Here is an 18,911-nt window from a genome sequence, read left to right as displayed (position 1 = left end):
ACGGGCCGATGGTACCGGCGGACACGAAACACAACCCTCTAACGACGGCAGATACCAGGCCGTCATGAGAAAGCAGTGGGATAGCTGGGACCATTGTGTGGAAAACCAGGGGAAGCGTCGGAACCTTCTGCAAAGAGGTGAAACCACGGGCAAGGGTTTTCGGTCCTCCGACCGAGCCGAGGATGCCGCCTCACGAGATGCTCCTCCGAAAAGGGCGCACCGGCTCGGCTCCCGCCCCGGTGTCACCCCCAAGTGCTGGAAATAATCTGGAAGTAAGGGGGGAAGGTGGCGGTGAAAGGGAGCTGCCAGGAGCTCAGGGACGGCCCGGCCCGACACGGAACCGGGAGGGCCCCACAGCCCCGGCCGGGCCCGTCCCGGCGGCGGGCGGGAAACGGCCGATCCCCGGGGCGGTGGCGCCGCTTCCTGGATGTGGCGGTTGGCGGCGGAAGCGGCCCCCGTCCCCGTCCCCCTCCCGCCGCCGCCGCCGCCGCCATCACCGCCTCCCTCTCCCGCCTCCTCCTCCTCCTCCGCCTTCCCCCGCCCGCGGCCGGGCCAGCGCCGCTCGGGGCCCCGCCTATGAGGCGGCGGCGGCGGCGGCGGCGGTGGTGGTTGCGGCCGGGCCGTGGCTGGGGCCGGGGGCAGGCGCCTGCCCGAAGGGCGGCGGCGACGGCGGCGGCGGCGGGTGGCCGGGCTTGAGGGCCCTGATGCGGCTGCGGTCGCGGCCGCTCCGCCGCCGGGAGAGGCCCCGCCCCGGCGCCGGGCCCCATGCACCCCAGGTGAGCGCCCTGGCGGCCGCCGAGGTCGGGGAGGGGGGGGGGGGGCCGGGGAGAGGGAGGCGAGCGGGACCGCGGCCGGGCCGGGCCGGGAACGGAGCAGCTCGGGCCTTGCGATGGCGGCGCGCACCCCGGCCGAGGGGACGAGGACCCTAAAGCGTTCAGAGGTTCCCGCAGGCCCCGAGGCTTGGTCCCGGTGCTTCGGCAGCCCTCGGTCCCGGGGGCCGGGGTGGATCCCTTCCCCGGGTATCGTCAGCGTTTGGGCCGGGGTGGGGGCCGGGGGTATCCCCAGCCCCGCCGGGTAGCCCGACAGACGGCGACGCCGTCCCTGGAGGCAAGCGGGACGGTTGGCAAGGGTGCGAAAGCACGCGATGCGAAAACTGGGTAGAAGCGAGATGAAAGTCGTCGACTCCGTTTGTGCCGCTCAGACCTTTGGGTTAACTTGAGTGAGTTTGGTGTATTCGGCCTGTATTTTCCAGGGAGAGCGGTACTTTTCCTTACTGGAGTGGCAGTCCAAGCTCCGGCTCTCCGTCAGTACCGCAGAGCTTGGGCCTGCTGCCTGTAAAGGGCGTGCGGGAGGCTCGGGTCAGCGTGGAGGCTGCTCCGTCTTGTTGCCAGGGTTGTGACCGCTGTGGGGGCAGCTGGTCTTTCTGGCCCTACAAACAGCTGGTGTGTGGGCAAGAGTGCCAGAGCAGGCAGAGCTAAGGCCAGGCAGAGCCTGCAAAGTTGTTGAGAAGAGGGAGGTGACGGCGTCTCCTTGGTGTCCCCATCCCCATGGGCTGGTTCAGGCCGCGTGTGCAGCTTGAGACCCCAGAGGATGGACGTGCCCTGAGCTGGCTTGGTTTCTCCCGAGGCTGGGGATTTGGGTTGTGGGGCAGCCTGGTAGTGTGCGCCCGCTTGAGTAGCTTGAGAGGTGCAGGCACTCAAGAGCCACTGGATGATCGCTTTGAAATAACATGTCATCCACAGTGCCAGTTTTTAATGTGGTGCATGTGCCATGTCTGCAGAACCAGACTGAGGCAGCCTGTTAAAACTCTATAAAATGGCTATGCTGCAGAGGTGACTCTTGTCACTGTTGGCCTGGTTCGAACGGATAGTGCATTAGAGGTTTTGTGTCCATTACCAGTTTTAAGTGATCTCTCCTCGTCCTCTCCTCTGATTTTTGTTTTTGAATGTGAACGTCGTGTCCAGAAGTCACAAAATATAAATCAGATGCCATTGTCCAAGTAATTTTGACATTCGGCATGCAAACTGATCTGTTTTCACAATACTTTAATCAGGGTGTCTTTGATTACAAGGAATGAGACTTTGTTTTCTGGATGGCGAGGAAAAAGCTATGGTCTGATTTGTCTTTTTGAACTGGCTCTTTAATCCTGGTTATTGCTATCCTATATGATCGGTATGTACTGATCATGATGTGATCACAGTGTGCGTGGCTGATGTGCTTTATTCTTAGCTTTGTAAGGCAGAGTTTTTACGTGTCGATATGTGATATTGAGTTGTTTGCTCAGCTCTTCCTCACCACGATACAGTCAGTAATCAGGAATGTTCTTGCTTCTGTTTCTCTTTCTTTTCCCCCTCCTCTCTCTGTTCCCTGGCCCCAGAATGAATGAAATGAACTTGAGTCCTGTAGGGATGGACCAGCTGACCTCATCTTCTGTGAGCAATGCCTTGCCGGTCTCAGGGAGTCACTTGGGATTGGCAGCGTCGCCCACTCACAACGCCATACCAGCACCAGGTAATGGGGAATGCTCCCACAAAGGGTATTGCAGCTCATGCTCTGTGTTTTACTGTCACAGGAATGTTCATAGCTGGGTAGCAGTGTTTGCTCTGATAGCAAGTCATGTCTTTAGCAGGTAATGAGGTGATGTAGCATTGAGGAAGGGCAGACCATAAACCATTGCTTTTCTGGGCAAAGCAAAACGGATGTGTGTTTACCAGGCTTATGCCTTAATGGGAGTCTCATTTTGTTCTAATGGGGTGGTTTGCACCATGGGTGGGTGGTAGCAGAATCCTTTGAAATATGAACTGCAGCTGCAGATCTGGCTCCATCTATGTCTGTCTTCACTCGGGTGAAAATAATGATTTTTTCACCTGTAAAGCAAAACTGTTTCCCTAGCTCTTTTTATCAGGGGGCTACACAGACAAAAGCCCATTACAATTGGGAAGTAGAAGCAGGCCCTACATAATGTATCTAAAAAAGACCTAGCCACATTCAGGCATTCCTCTCAGTGCTGTGATAACTGCGATCCTTTCTCTGAAGCTTGCCACCTTACTTTGACAGTACCATATTGAACTTCCATAGGGAGCTCCTGAGGAATTAGTAACCTCTTTGTTAGCTTGTCTGTTCATAAGCTCAGGTAGTTCCATTGAGTTTAAATGGGCATTTTCTTTTGCAGGCTTGCCTGTTGCAATTCCAAACTTGGGCCCCTCCTTGAGTTCCTTGCCCTCTGCTCTGTCTCTGATGCTCCCAATGGGTATTGGGGATCGAGGAGTGATGTGTGGTATACCAGAGAGAAACTACACCCTACCTCCGCCACCATACCCTCACCTGGAGAGCAGCTATTTCAGACACATTCTACCTGGTAAGTGGTCTGGAGCTGATGAATGGGAACAGAGAGAGAAATTGTTTTCAGAGCCACCTGTTTCTGTCCTGAAGTATGCAAGACTGACTGTTTTGCAGAGCTGTAAATTCCCTGAGTTTGTCTGGAATCTGTTGTGTCATTTACACACCTTTATTTTTCAGGTCTCTATTGCTATACATGTGTATGAAGAGAATTGCAGGGCATTTTCTACTTATACTGAACCTCTGATCTCTCCTCCTGCTGCTTTGTTTTCAAGATTAACAGAAAACACAGCATGCCTGGTTTCTATCTGAAATGGCTTGTAGTTTGAAAGCTGCTGCTTTTTTTTTTTTTTTTCCCTGTAGTCTGAAGCAGTACTTAATATGTGCATAACAGTAGGTTACAGTAGTTCAAAGCTCAAAAAGAGCAAGCCATCAGCCGAGGAGTTTGGGCTCTTTCCCACCCATTTAGCCCATGGCATAGTTTTTCTTCATTCTTGTTCAAGGTTGATTTCCAAAGGCCTAACTGATTTCTATCTTGATTCCTCTCTCGTATGTGTTTTAAAGTATAAATGTAGAAGTTTACATGTTAGTATTTGAAGACACAGAAATTCGAGCTTTCAGTGTAGTCCTTGCAGGGTGGAAGGGTGTAGATAAAATTCTTCAAGGTCACCCACTGAGTGTTTTTGGTTCAAACTAGGTTAGGAAAAGAAATACAGCACCCCAGATCTCATCCAACTACCTGTTGACTAGTGGCTGAACTTGCCAACTGCTTAGGAGTAACCTTTCCTACTGCATTACATGCCTGCCCATTTCGTGGGCAAAGAGTAGAGGAGGAGACAGTGTATTTCCCATTTTTCTGAGCTGGAATAATTTATGCAGAAATGTTTGGGTTTTTTTTCTTTCTAGCATGTGTGAAGTTTACTCTGACGTTTCATAGGGCTCTTCCGTCAGTCATCTTACTGCCTTCAAGGATCCTCCTTGTTCAAGCCACAAGGCAGCATTGCATGCAGAAATAGTTGATGCAGCTGGTTAAATTAAACTGTCCGTTTCTCGGCTTAGCCATTTCTAATGGGGTTATGCTGCAGAAAGAGTATCTGCGCTTGCATCCTTGTAATAATGGACATATTTGAGTGGAAAACTTTTACAGAACAAATGGCTCACAGGGTTCAAGGCCAAAAAGAAACATACCGCCTCAGATCTTGCAGAATTTGCAAAATCTCTCTCTGCTGGAAGTACCGTTTACTTGAATGTGCTGATGTATTTCCTCCAAAGATTTTTTTTTTTAGTTTTGTCCAACAAGTTGGTAGTATGTAAATACAGGTTAGTGTTTCTTTGTATCTTAAGTTCCAAGGTTGTTTGATGTTGAGAAACTTTCCAGAACTACCAGAAAAGATGTTAGGGTTTCTTATTTAAATTTAACTGGGATATTGTTTTAGGAGAAACAACATACTTTTCATGTAAGGAAAGAAAGCAGATGACTCACGATACTTCTGAGAGACCTTATCTTAGTCCTTCAGAATTGCAGTTGATGATCTTCGAGATGGACAGTTGTGTCACGTAGTCTTAGAAGAAGGAAGTAGTCATTGTTAAAACTTAAATACCTAAGTGAAAAGGATGTACCCTGGAGAACTGTTTCTACTTCTCCTAGCAAAGATGAACCAGAGATTATCAAATGTTAGATTCCACTAGCAGTCCTTCATCCTTTGTGAGCTATTTCTTGCGAACAAAAAATTGTGCCTAAAGTGTGAAGAACCTCTTTCTGATGCAGTCTTTGTACTGAGGAGCCTGGGTTAAATGCTGCCAGAAACTTGGCTGTTCAGAGTTCAACAAGTAACTAGAGACTTGCTCTGTTGGATGAAAGCTCTGTATTTGTTGTTAAATGATACTTTGACAAGAGTGTTGGGTTGGCACATATTTGTGAGCATGTTTTAGAATTGGTGGGTTTTAACTGGACGTAATGTAAGGAGCATGTCTTCAAGGGTCTAGGTCCTAATGTACTCTGCTGCAATGATGGGGTATTTTTGTTCAAGATTTGAAAACTGGTGTCCTCTCACTCTCTTCTTCTTCCCCCTCTCATTCTATCAGGTATCTTATCTTACTTGGCTGACAGACCTCCACCTCAGTACATCCATCCCAACACTATAAATGTTGATAGCAATCCGGCATTGTCAGTCTCCAGCAATCCCTCGGCCCTAGATCCCTACCAGCCCAGTGGAACCGTGGGGCTGGAACCAGGGATTGTCTCCATGGACTCCCGCACAGTCAACACGCATGGTGCTCAAAATCTGCATCCTAGTGACAGCCACGAGGTAGCGCTGGATACTACGATCACTATGGAGAGCGTTTCGAGGGTAACCAGCCCCATCTCTACAGATGGGATGACAGAGGAGCTTACGATGGATGACGTAGCCGGGGATCATTCACAGATCCCAAATGGCTCCCGGAGCCATGAACCTTTAGCCGTAGACACGGTGGGGAGTAACTTGACATCGGACGCTGTGGGACACGGCGGTGTCATTCCCATTCACGGTAGCACTTTGGAACTCCCTGTCGTCATGGAGCCCGACCACATCGCCGGGCGGGTGACAGGAATATCGGATAGCACACTAAATGACTCCATTCATACTGTGGCCATGAGCACCAACTCCGTGAGCGTGGCGCTCTCTACCTCACACAACCTAGCTTCCCTGGACTCGGTAGCCTTGCACGAAGTGGGCCTCAGCCTCGAGCCGGTGGCGGTGTCTTCCATAAATCAGGAAGTAGCCATGGGGCCAAGTCATGTGGATGTGTCTGCAGACAATCTTGCCTTCGTACCATCCTCTCTGCAAATGGAGGACTCCAATTCAAACAAGGAGAACATGGCAACCTTGTTTACCATATGTGAGTGGGCATTTCCTTCTTTCTTGGGGTAGGGTTTGTTATGTAGCTGTGGTCTGGTGGGATGACAGGACTCTTGTTGCTAGTCTTACAGATTTCTGGTGAAAGAAACTTACTTAACAAGTCCGTGGGAGTTGGAACATCTGCAGTGGCAGATTAACCACACTGAAACAACACTAGTTGGAAGTAGACATAGTAGGATGTTTTAGTGTCATTCTCTTTGTATCCATCTCCCATGTTGCCTTGAGGTTGGAAGCTGAGTTCTTCATGAACCTCTTGCCTTTTGTGGATATGCTGATACTATCCTGTGCAATGAGACTTTTGTTTTTTAAAGTCACATCACAAATGACTCTTTTGCTCCATTTAAAAAAACCACAACAAACACCACCACAAGCCATACATTTCGTCAAGTGGGTATAGTTGTGGAGTATGATGTTATGTGATTTTGCAAAGTTTTTATTAAACCATGAACAGTCATCAAGAAAATGTTGTTCTCAACAGGACATGCTGGAAAAAAGAGCAGAGAGGGAGGGAAGTTTTTAGTATTTCTCATTATTCTCATCAAAAGACTTCACTCCAGAGGCTAGTTGGTCTCCTAGGAACTGAGGAGCGCTGGACATTGCACTTTCTCAATGCTGTCATCGTTCAAGGAGTGGTGTTTGAGAACTGAAAAGTTCTCGTTTGGTGGGACGGAGATTTGAACTTCCACCCACAGCATGTCTGGCTTCCCCACCACTGAAGTGTAAGGCCAGCTTTTATATTCAGTTTTATGAGTTGAGGTAGCACTAGTGAGTGCTGCTTGTGCAAGCAATCTGGCCTTAAAACTGTCAGAGCCTTATGACAAGCTTTGCCTGCAGAACATTTTTTTTTAAGAAATGGAAAGAACTAGTGCCTCGGTTAGCAATGGCAGAGGTGCAGTTTAGTGCAAAGTGTCTAGTCAGACATTTGAATTAAAACTTTTATTCTGTGGGATAAAATATAACTTAAAATCAGGTGGGTGTAGAACTATGATGAATTTACAACTCCTAGAGGAAGAGTTTTACAGTTGATACACTCAGAAGTTCTTACAAGCGTCTGTTGCGTCTGTTGAACAAATAATGATCAAAATACTATGATATCCAACATACTCGTGGTGAAATCACTTCTCTTATTTGAGATTTGATGTGCCAGCTTATTGTCACTATACTTAAAATAGTCCTAAGCTGTTTCCCAGGTGATGCTCCCCATTGGTGGGATGTTCTAACGGCTATTGTATGCCTAGTGCTTTCATGTGATTTGCAAAATAGATAGTTGACTTAGGAAGGTTTAAATTTTAACTTTTTGTTGTTGTTTTTAAACTTCTCCTGAATAAAACATGAATTTGTGTCCAGATAGGTGACAGCAAGGAGGAGGAGTTATTTTAGAGGCTCTTGGTGGTTTTTGCTCACTGAGAAGGCAGGAGTCAGGGCCTTTTTCAGAAAACTTTTACACTGTTCCTAAGCAGGAAAAAAAAGGCGTGCCTTTGCTACAGTCCTAAATGTTTGTGAAACTTCCAAGTAGCCCTTTTTTTGGTCATCTTTGTTTACAGTTATGGGTACCCAAATCAGAGAAGTAATCACTGTGATTTTTTTTTTTTTTTTTTTTTTTTTTTTTGCATTATTTGGCAAGGACAGAAATGGAAAGGAAATGGTATATTTCGCTTCCTGTAGAATGTAGGAATTTTTTTTTTTCAACTTCTTAAATATGTATGAATCCCTAAACCTTTCCAAGTGGAAGTGTTACTTGCCTAGAACTTGCTTTTCTTCCTCTTTGCCTCTCCTTGGGGTTAGTCCACAGACGCGTAGTGGCGTGTGCTAGGCAATGCCTAAAAACATCTGTTTCAAATAGTGTTTCTCATTACTCAGATCTGGTTGTTGTCATTGCTGTACTCCTACATGTCATCTGTGCACATAAAGCAATGCTTATATAGGCTCTACCTAATAATTTTTCTGAGTACCTTTCTATCTGTAATTGTGTAGTTGCTCAAACTGTACTTTGCATGGGGTCAGTTTCTGGTACCCTGATGTATGAAGGCAGTGTCCCAAAAATCTCTTTAAACAAGTAATAATGGAGCTGCTGTTTACACCTGCTGAAGACTACTTCTGTGGTAGGTCTTTTATACTGGAGTTGGGCCATCCAGAGGCCAAAGAAGGTCTTTGGGGACATCCTGCTTAATTAGCTGAGCATCTTTCTTCAGAAGAAGAATGATTTATCAGGAGGGTGGTTGCTGAGTTAGGTGTTGGTTGCTCCATTCATAGAGAATTGAAATGACGTACTTTTTCTAGATGAGAGCATTCTATGCTCTACTTTTTCCCAAATTTATTAAACTAAGGACTTTCAGTGGTTTATTTTTCAGCAGTACTTATGCTGAATGACAGATTGGTAAAGTGATGCTACTGATTTGTCTTGGGCTTTTGTTTTTGTTCCATTCAGAGGCATTGCATAGAGATGTACTTTATGAGTTTATTGCAGTGGGTCCTTCAAAAGCAGCAGGGAGGTCAGGTTTTTGCTGCCATGATTTGCATGTTGTCTGAATTTAAATGGAGATAAGGGGATTTGTGGGTTTGAATTAGAAAAATTTTAGAAAGAAGACCTTACTGTCCCTTCGCATGAATATCCTTGAGGTTCTACATGCAAAAAACCTCTTCTGGTAAATTCCAAAAACATAACGAGTTAGAAAGCGTTTGGTTTGGTATGGCTTGGATTTTTCTGCCAAGAAAGGTCATTTCACTTGTGATCAGAGAGAAAATGGCTCTTCCATCATCAGCATTACTGCCAGCTCTAGGAGACTACCATCCGTTTTGCAGCGGTTTTGATGAAGAGTGGACTCTGTCCCATTGCTAGATTGCCCCTGTAGGGATAGTCTAGAGTCTAGGTGATTAATTTCCCGTTAGGAAGGCAAGTGGAGATCCTCACGTTTGATCTGAATCGGATAGGAACAGTGACGTGTACATCGGTGCCCATCTGACTGTAGTAACATGGTTCATATTCTTCTGAGTAAAAGCAGTAAAGCGGACAGGTTAAACCAGAGAGAAGCAGCCTTTGGCAGGAGCTGAGCTGAAGCATATTGGTAGGGAGCTGATTGCACCGTGGGGGCTGTTGCATCTTTTTAATCGCTGTTGTCCCTTCCCCTCTCTGCAGGGTGCACACTGTGTGACAAGGCATATCCATCAGACTGCCCAGATCATGGGCCCGTCACCTTTGTCCCTGACACCCCAATAGAGAGCCGAGCCAGGCTTTCTCTCCCTAAACAGCTTGTCCTCCGGCAGTCCATCATGGGAGCTGAAGCGGGTAAGAATCAGATTACTATATATCTCTATGCAGCGGTTTAAAATACACTCACTGCCTGAAATCCAAAACCATAGGGATTTTAACGTGGGAAAGAAACACTGCAATAGAGAGGTGGTTCCCTCTTCTGTAATAACCCTGACGTACGTTGTGCAAGAGCTTCTTGTCCTCTGGTTACTGCTTAGACTTCAACTAGACTCTAGGGGTGCTGCCACAGAGTGTTGCTGAAACACTTCATAAGGTCATGCACAAGCAAGGTATGGTATTTATTTTTATCATGTGCTAAACAACTCAGGCACAGCTTTGATAAGAAAACATTGCAGCAATTGCAGTTTGGGGGAAGATAATAATTGGAAATAATGGAGGAGATTTCTGTCTGCTTGTTCATCAGCTTGGTTTGCTACCTGTGGCCTTCTGGATGCTCTCGTTAGAGTATTGATCATGAGTGCCTCTTTTTTTCCCTCCCCTCATTTACATTTGGCATGTAGACTGTGACCTTGTCATTGGATGTGGACCTTGTTACTGTATTTCACGCCACTGTCACCTGGAAATCGAAGAGTACAGTGCAATACCCTAAGGATCTGAAGGCTAGAGAAGAATGTGATTATTGGCTTGCTTAGTGCTGCTGCTTGTTGAGAGTAGCTTACATCTGTTCTTTTCAAGCTGCACTAGTTTCCAGTTTATTCCTAAAAGCTATTCAGTGTATTCATGTAGACCTATATATATAAATGTTTAATAATAAACAATATACACGCAGGAATCCCTCTGCCCATGACAGAAATACAGCTGCCTCTGGGGAGAAATGCAGAAGCTGCTTAACAATGCCCAGCAACAATTCTGGAAATTCCTGGGGATTAGGTAGGCGAAATGTAGTTACTGAAACTAGTATTTTCTGCTTCTGCAGAAAGTGCCATGAAAGCTTTAATTGGTGCAAGTGGCTAGGATCTTAGTTTTATAGCTTACTGAAAAGTAAATTACTTGCTTTTGACAAACAAAACACATATTTGTAATTACAACAAAGCGGCTCCCAGTAGCGTCATGTGGTGGTGGTGTTTCTTGTCTCTGCCTTAGGTGTGTTTTACATGTGAAGTAGAAGCTTTGATGATCTTATGCCTAGATATTACCCCTGGAGCATTATCTCAAACCTCCCTTCTCTTTATTATGCATGATTAGTTGTTTAAATAATTGATTTCTGCAGATTTTGGTCTTCTACTGATAGGTGTGTGGACACGAGAAACCATTCCTGTAAGGACTTGTTTTGGACCTTTGATTGGGCAGCAGAGCCATTCTCTGGAGGTGGCTGACTGGACAGACAAAGCAGCTAGTCACATCTGGAAGGTCAGTGGATGTTATGGCTCACAGAGTCTGAAGGCATGCCTTTATCTGGTGAAAGCTACCACATAATACAGAAGCTTTAATATTATCATCATTGCCAAAAATCAAAATTAATGCAGTTTGATTGTTTAATACTTAGTATCAGCATAACAGAGCTGTACACCATGTAATATGCTGGTAATCAATCCTGAAGTACAACAGATTTCTTTAATGCCTTTTATTTTAAAGGGCTATATGTGGGTTTCCAGTATTTGGACTTGCAGCAGAGATTGTATGTGAATTACTAGGCAGCACTTGTTTATTTGTTTTGTATCATTGTTTATTGAAAGTTCCCCCAGGTAGTGAATGATTTGTTTTAGGAAAGCTGCTTTAAAGCTTTTTTTTTCACATCATTTCATGTTCAGTAAGTAAAATTGATCTGTATAAATAAAACACGTACTGTTTGCCCAGATATTGTTATTCACAAGACTTTGCTTGTAAGAAAAGCAGCCAAATGCATTTCTGCTGGGAGCTAAAGGTGGTGTGTGGGAAAGATGCTGATAAACAGTTTTTCTAGCCTCCTGGGTAGCAGAGAGGTCAAGATTCCTGTGTAAAGGGGAAAGTAAGAAGTAAGAACAGGGTTGTGGTCTTGGCAATGGCAATGGAGACCTCCTGGCTTGTTCTAGGTAAACATATCCTCTCTTAAAGAAAGAAGCTGCCTTTCACTGCATTTGTTGCTGTGTTTTGTCCTAAGATTGCATTTGTATTTCCTGGTAGATCTATCACAATGGTGTCCTGGAGTTCTGCATCATTACAACCGATGAAAATGAATGTAACTGGATGATGTTTGTACGCAAAGCCAGGTGAGAACCGCCTGTACTGTGCTATGTAGCTTGGAGTCTGAGCTGCAGGCTCATAGAAGGTTGTGCTGGAGAATGTGCACTGCTGCACTGACTGCCCAGATGGGTAATGAGCTCGGGACCAAGGGACCTTCAGGAGCTATCTAGGCATCTTGGACCGGTAGGGAGAATGAAACAGAGCACCCAGCAGAGAATGTTACAGGGGAATCGGTACACACGCTGTAGTAAACCAGCCCCAAACTTGCCCACATACTTTGTTTCCTTTGTTCTAAAGGTTTAAACCAGGTTCTTTTTATATTAGCTTACTGTGTATTAGCTTGTTATTTCCTTCACTCTGTCCCATTCCTTTTGGATGCATCTGGGAAGATGACTTTGATTGTCTTTTTTATTTTAATACTTTATTAGCAAAGTGTCCCTGGGTTCTTTTGGCCAAGTTCCAAGGTCTTACAGCATGCCAGAGCTGTCCTTTTCAGTCTTTCTGGAGCCTGTGATGAAAACTATTCAAACTGGCTTCAGTATTGCTCCGTACATGGTCCACTGAGAAGGCTGAACCTTTCCCATTGCTCTGTGACACAAAGTATGTTTCCCCTGCAATTAATTTCATTGCTCCCATATGCAGGAGTCAAAAAGTTAATGCTCGATCTCCCACTGCAGTGGGGCAGAGCTTTTGCTGGTTTCAGATACTGGGAACAAACATATGCAAGATACAGCTTGAGAAGATGAGTTATCCCATCTTGGAAATGCTTTTCAAGAGTTATTTTTTGAAGATAATTTTGCTTTAAGGCTTTACTGATATTTATTTCTCCCTCATGTTCCCTATTTCTTAAGGGAGTTAATATGAAAAATATATATATTTTGGTAGTTTCTTAAGAGGTCATAAACTCTCTTCTCTCAGCCCACTCCAATGTTTATTAATAATTTTCTCAGCAAGATATCGCAGTGGTGTGAAAAATGTATCATTTGGTGGAGCAGACTGGCTCTCAAGGTCCAGTTTTCCTTTACTTTCATTTAATAAAGAAGGACAGAAGTGACAGACAGGAATGTTTTTTATAATGTGCTGCCAAGCATTGAGGTTCTCTCATTACCTATTTATAGGAATTTCCTTCTTTTTTTTCCCTCTCAAAAAGTCATTATTTCTGGAGGGCTTTTTTTCATAACTCTCATTATTGCTATAGGAACCGGGAAGAGCAGAACCTCGTAGCTTATCCTCACGATGGAAAAATTTACTTTTGCACCTCTCGGGACATCCCACCCGAACACGAGCTTCTCTTTTATTACAGTCGGGACTATGCACGACAGCTTGGTAAGTAAGCGCTCGTCTTTGTTGGCTTTGCAGGGAGTACTCAGCTTGAATCCCCTTTTAGTGCCATCTCTGGGCACTGTGACTTGGGAGTGCATTATGTTCCTTCTCTGTTCCTAGTGATGCGTGTCATAGTTTCCTTTTACACTTCATGACTGTAGGAGTACAGTTGTTGGAAAGAAACATTTCACTAATTCCACTGATCAGGAGTAAAAGATTGCAGTTTCAGAGAAAAAGGGTTGTTTTTCTTCTGTTCATCCATGTGGTGCTAAGGGAGTTTTGCTAGCTGAAGATGATCCTATCCTCCCCCACCTTTGGTTGTGATCATTTAGGTTTGGTGGAGCTGTGCTCAAAATCATTGCAAAGTTTGGCCTCCCAAAACATTTGAAATGGCCTACCTGAAAGAGCTGAAAAGCAAGCACCGGAGCTGAAAGGAACATGGGTGAAAATCTCTGCAGCTGGCTTTGCTACCACAGACAAAGTGTTAACATGGATCAGGCTCACACTCTGTTAGGCCTTGCTATGCCTCATTAAAAGTGATGCTTTTGTGCCCAAAGGTGTCCCTGAACATCCGGACGTGCACATCTGCCACTGTGGAAAGGAATGCGCTTCCTATGCGGACTTCAAGGCCCATTTGAGCAGCCATATTCACAACCATCTCCCCAGCCAGGGGCACAGCAGCAGCCACGGGCCAGGCCACGGCAAGGAAAGGAAATGGAAGTGCTCCATGTGCCCCCAGGCTTTCATCTCCCCTTCCAAGCTCCACGTCCACTTCATGGGGCACATGGGCATGAAGCCGCACAAATGCGATTTCTGTAGCAAAGCTTTCAGTGATCCTAGCAACTTACGGACACACCTCAAGATACACACAGGTAAGGGCTGGGGACTTTATAGAGGTGCCTGTGCTAGTAAAACATTGGGGCAGGACCTGTTCGTTCTGATCTCTTGGCCAGTTGGCAGGGCATAGCTTGTGTCCATAAATCTAAGCTCTTAGAATCATAGAATTGTAGAATGTTTTGTGTTGGAAGGGACCTTTAAAAATCATCTGGTCCCACCCTCCCCTGTTGTGCACAGGGACATCTTTCACTAGATAGGTCACTCAAAGCCCCATCCAACCTGGCCTTGAACACTTCCAGGGATGGGGGAGCCACAACCTCTCTGGGCAATCTGTTCCAGTGTCTCACCACCCTCATTGTAAAAAATTTCTTCTTTACGACCAATCTAAATCTACCCTCTTTCAGTTTAAAGCCATTGCCCCTTGTCCTGTCACTACAGGCCTCAGTAAAAAGTCTCTCTCCAACCTTCCTGTAGGCCCCTTTTAAGTACTGAAAGGCCACAATAAGGTCTCCCTGGAGCCTCCTCTTCTCCAGGCTGAATAACCCCAGCTCTTTCAGCCTTCATAGGAGAGGTGCTCCAGCCCTCTGATCATCTTTGTGGCCCTCCCCTGGACTCGCTCCAACAGCTCCATGTCTTTCTTCTACTGGGGGCCCTAGAACTGGATGCAGTAGTCCAGGTGGGGTCTCACAAGAGCAGCGTATAGGGGGGAGAATCACCTCCCTCGACCTTCCTTTCTAAGAATGGCAGCATCCTGGCTGTCTACAGGAATGATCTGTAGTCATGACGACCCCAAATAATGCCTGGGCACTGCCTGAGAGAGTGCTGGTTGGCGTGGGATAGGACTATGCTGGCTTCAGTGGTGTGGGTGCTTATCGAACAGTATGTAGACCTGTGTTCTGGCTGTCTGTGCCATGTCTAAAAGCATTTGATGATTTGATTACAGTTGGGAAGAAGTGTCAGCCTTTGTCTGGGAGACAGAAACCCTTTGTTCCCACACAGCAGATCCAGTGCTGGCAGCTATGATAAAACAAGGGTTTCCTTCTGCTCATGAGAAAAAGCCAGCTGGGTTTGAGGGCTTGTGATGTGGACAGTTGTCCACTTAAATATGGGGCTGAGATCTTTCTCCTCTTTCCTCCGGAATTGTTTTTCATCTTAAGGAAATGCACAAGACTGAAATTGGTGACTGTGGGGTCAGACTGATGTGGGTGAGGCTCAGCTCTGTTGCTCATCAAACCTTAAGTCTGGACAGGCTGTTGACTTCTGTGGGCATTTGGATATGACTAGAGGCTTTGAGGATAAAGGGACAACTGTGAGCAGATTAGTGAATGAATGCTAAAAGAGGAAAACAAAATAGTGAAAGATTTTTCAGCTGTGTAAGAAGAGTGGAAATAAATACAAAAAGGCATGGATTTAACAGAGTGAGGATAGGGGAGATGGTGAAGGTCAAGTACAGGCCAGCAATAGCGTGGATATTTGCCTCTCTTTTTTCAGTAAGGTTGAAATAGCTATTGGGAATCATGGAATGCAAATCACAGAGCTGGAAAGGAAATAAAACTGGGAGTTCAGTGCACTTGAGTCCAGCATAGGAAACTGTGGGCTCAGTAGTGAGGAGTTTTAATAAATTGATCAAGTACAAATGTGGTATACACGACCACAGAATACTTGGGTGGGGTAGGGATTCAAGTGGTATTCAAACTTAGTCTGACTCACTGGTGTGCAGGGGTTTTGAGCTATTTCTGGCAAAGAATAATGGAAGAACTACAGATGATAAGTGGGAAAATGGGATAAAACATAGAAGTTACCAAAGAGCCAGTGAGCTTTGTACCTGTGTGTTTGTTAGATAAGAGAATTTGTTTTTTCTAGACGAAGGAAATGCAGTGCATCAAATGTGGTTGGGCTGCAGGAAGGCATCAGATACAGTTCCTGTGGGAAATTAGTAGAGATGGGGATGTACTAATGTACAGTAACTAGATGGCTGCCGTGGTTACGATTAAAAAGGAGGCTACCATTATTTTTACTCAAGAATTCATCTTGGGTAAGCCTAGTCTTGTTAAATGTTTGCCTGAATCTCTGCTGGAAAATTTACAAGTCTACTGGTGATGTTTTGATATGCAGAACAGGGAGGCACAGTAGTTGGTGTAGACAAGAAGCAGAAAGTCTGTCTTACAGGAAAGGCTCACTGGAGGAGGAGGAGAAATTGGTGGTGTTTAGGACAAAGTGCAGAACCGTGCATTGCATGAAGGGCTCAGGGGTTTGAAGCAGTAGCATGAAGTGTTTTTTTTTGGCTGGGGGGCATGGGGCAGGGTACGAAAAAGTCACATGCCTGTTTTTTGCATTGCTAAATCTAGACTGTAACTAGGTAGTCCTTTATGCTGAGTCTGAAGGAACTGCAGGAGGAAAACAGGTCCTGTTCACAAAGAATCTGCCTTTCTTCAGGGTAAAAATTTATTTTTCAGAAGTAGTCAGGCTTGTTTGCTTACTGTGTTTCTAGAGACACTGACTGTCAATTTGTGGCTGTACGTATGTAATCCTAGGTCAGAAGAATTATCGCTGTACCCTCTGCGACAAATCATTTACCCAGAAGGCTCACCTGGAATCGCACATGGTCATCCACACGGGAGAAAAGAATCTGAAGTGCGATTACTGTGAAAAGCTATTCATGCGGAGGCAGGACCTCAAGCAGCATGTACTCACTCACACGCAGTAAGTGATCTCACAGGGCGTGTTGGACTGGCCAGTGTAATACATAATGAAGCTCAACAGCCCAAGAGAGAATCTCCAGTTTGCAAATGGTTTGGCCTAGGGATTATAGGTTCATTCTCTAAAATGACAGAGAAGTCAGTCTGGACAAATTCCTTGTTACTGGCTGAAGTTGTCCTATTCTAGTGTTTGCAGTATTTTAATGCCACAGTAAATTCCAGGCGTGCACCTTGTCTAGTGAAATGGCATTCTGGAGCATTCATCATTTTGAAGAGAGAGGGGGTTGGCTGGTTTACATTTAGTTGTCTGCTGAGAACTGTTTTCATGTCCCAGCATGACCACGAAAAATCATAAACTCCTCAATGCTATTCTCACCGACTAGCTTGTTAGTGAAGTCTCCCTCTCTGTTTGCACCAGGGGTGGGGTGCTGCCATTCCCAGCTCTTGCCTACCCCCAGGTCTCATTCATGCACTTGGTTTCCTGCTCCTCCTGTAGGGAGATGCCCATGGTCAGGGCAGATCCCCACCCCCAGGTCCTCCTCCAGTTAGCCACAGGTCTCTCCCAACCCCTCGGCTTTCTGCCAGGCCAGATCTTTCCTTTTGCTGTGAGAATCTCTCCATCCTGTTTAGTTACTCCCAATCCAAGGTCCTCCCTTAAAGGCTGCTTGCCCAAAGCTAGTCCCTCTGCTTATTTCATTTTCAGCATCTGGTTCTTGTACTCTCTTGGAATCAATTGCTGCTTCTGTCATGCTGCCTAGGAGACAGCATAGTGCAGCTAGCATGAGCAAGAGAGGCAGGCAGGCAGACAGACAGACTTGCTTTGCTGCTTGTTCTTGCGGCCAGAGCCAGGAGGACTGCTGTGGGGAGGTGTTTTGCACAGTCATCTACAGAATTTGACTGTTGCGGTCTGGTAAGCCTCTGCTTAGTATTTACAGACTGAGGGTTGTTAACACTCAGCAGCTTTGTTTTCTTTTTTGTTCTCCCCCCCCCCCGATTTATGCAGGGTGGGAAAGAGGGAGACAAACCTTTCCACCATGGCAACATCTCTGCCCTAGCCAAAACATGGAGCTTAACCAGAGTTTGGCCTTACTAAAAAAATAAACAAACAAACCCCTTATAGAACTCTTTCTTCTTTATCATCATGAAAGAAAAACAGTTGGCTATAAGGTAGCATTAATCCAAAAAGCCTGACTTCTGCCAATGATGGGGGTGGGGAGGGGAGCAGAGAAGAGGGGCTTTGTGTATGTACTATGTGAAAGAAAACTGAGCATCATTTACACTTTAGTGCTGTTATTTCTGGACTGCTTCTCCTTCAAGTATATTGGAAGTAAGATTTAGGAGTAAGACTGACCCTTTCACCCTTCCTGTCACCACCTCTCCACTATTTAATACAGTGTCAGCTTTGTGGCAGGAGCAAACTGTAACTTTTTCATGTCTTGCAGAGAACGGCAGATCAAGTGCCCCAAGTGTGACAAGCTGTTTTTGAGGACAAATCACCTGAAGAAGCACCTCAATTCACATGAAGGAAAGAGGGACTATGTCTGTGAAAAATGCTCCAAGGCTTATCTAACCAAGTATCACCTCACTCGCCACTTAAAAATATGTAAAGGCCCCACATCCAGCCTGTCAGCCCCAGAGGAGGAAGAGGAGGAAGATTCAGAGGAGGAATTAATAGACTCTATGAGGACTGAAAACTGTAGGATTAACAATGGAGTCTATTCAACAGGTGATGCCCTCTCTGGCCACAAATGAAGAGAAGAGAGAGGGAAATTTTCTTGGATGTTAAAAATGGGGACCCACTCTTCCTTATTTCCCCAGTCAACAGTGTATGTCAAATGAGTTTTCCTCCTGTTTTGGTCACCGCACTACACCGCTTAATAAACTCTATAGCCAAAATGCTGAATGAGAATGGATCACGCATGTGAAAGTGAAGAGTTGCTAAGAAGGAAACATGAGGCAAGGAGACTTTTTCACACACACTGTGCATACTTCTTTTCCAAATCACTCAGATTAATCCATCCAGTGCTGGGATACATGACACATCTTGCATAGCCCTTTGAGTAAAGAGCCACAAACCAGAAATGTAGTCAAGTGATTGCAGTGACCTGTAAGCCAACTGTCCTTAACTGCCAAAGCCACAACAGTAAGAAAAACAAGCAAAAAACCAGTGATGGCAGTTGATGCCTTTTTCTTTTTAATACTTTCTAACTGAAGGCTGTAGTTTGGCACAGAACAAAGACTGTCAATGCTCAGGTTTCCTTCTAAAAAATAAGAAAAAAAGCAGCCAGTAAAATCAGCATTTGCAGACAAAGCAATTACCCCACTACAGAAAATCAAACATTGGCTTTTGGAGAACAGTTATTTCCTCTTCTCACTCTA

The 18,911-nt window shown here is 45.6% G+C and overlaps 1 protein-coding gene across 2 annotated transcripts; it reads left to right on the top strand.

Moving 5' to 3' along the window:
- Positions 1-454: 454 nt before the first annotated feature.
- PRDM4 (PR/SET domain 4) lies at positions 455-18,814 on the top strand. 2 transcript variants are annotated; one of them, XM_049822337.1, is made up of 11 exons: positions 455-776; positions 2,378-2,511; positions 3,173-3,358; positions 5,425-6,219; positions 9,376-9,525; positions 10,742-10,860; positions 11,614-11,699; positions 12,872-12,999; positions 13,554-13,868; positions 16,368-16,536; positions 17,975-18,814. In XM_049822337.1, the coding sequence occupies exons 1-11, from the start codon at positions 766-768 to the stop codon at positions 18,282-18,284; spliced, it is 2,403 nt and encodes an 800-aa protein (XP_049678294.1). In that variant the 5' UTR covers positions 455-765; the 3' UTR covers positions 18,285-18,814. The 2 variants fall into 2 exon arrangements, with proteins under 2 accessions (XP_049678294.1, XP_049678292.1); XM_049822335.1 differs by lacking the exon at positions 455-776 and having other exon boundaries at positions 2,319-2,511.
- Positions 18,815-18,911: the final 97 nt, after the last annotated feature.

This window comes from Accipiter gentilis, chromosome 18 (genome assembly GCF_929443795.1).
Source record: "Accipiter gentilis chromosome 18, bAccGen1.1, whole genome shotgun sequence".
Lineage (NCBI taxonomy): Eukaryota > Metazoa > Chordata > Aves > Accipitriformes > Accipitridae > Astur > Astur gentilis.
Note: the sequence above shows the minus strand (reverse complement) of the source record. Positions and strands in the feature narration are given on the sequence as shown.

Bases quoted from the DNA above. Each gene is read 5' to 3' on its own strand.
- PRDM4 (XM_049822335.1), top strand. From the start codon at position 2,319: ATGTTCTTGCTTCTGTTTCTCTTTCTTTTCCCCCTCCTCTCTCTGTTC. The intron at 3,359-5,424 runs GTAAGTGGTCTG...TCATTCTATCAG, and splicing joins TTTCAGACACATTCTACCTG to GTATCTTATCTTACTTGGCT. The intron at 13,000-13,553 runs GTAAGTAAGCGC...TTGTGCCCAAAG, and splicing joins GGACTATGCACGACAGCTTG to GTGTCCCTGAACATCCGGAC.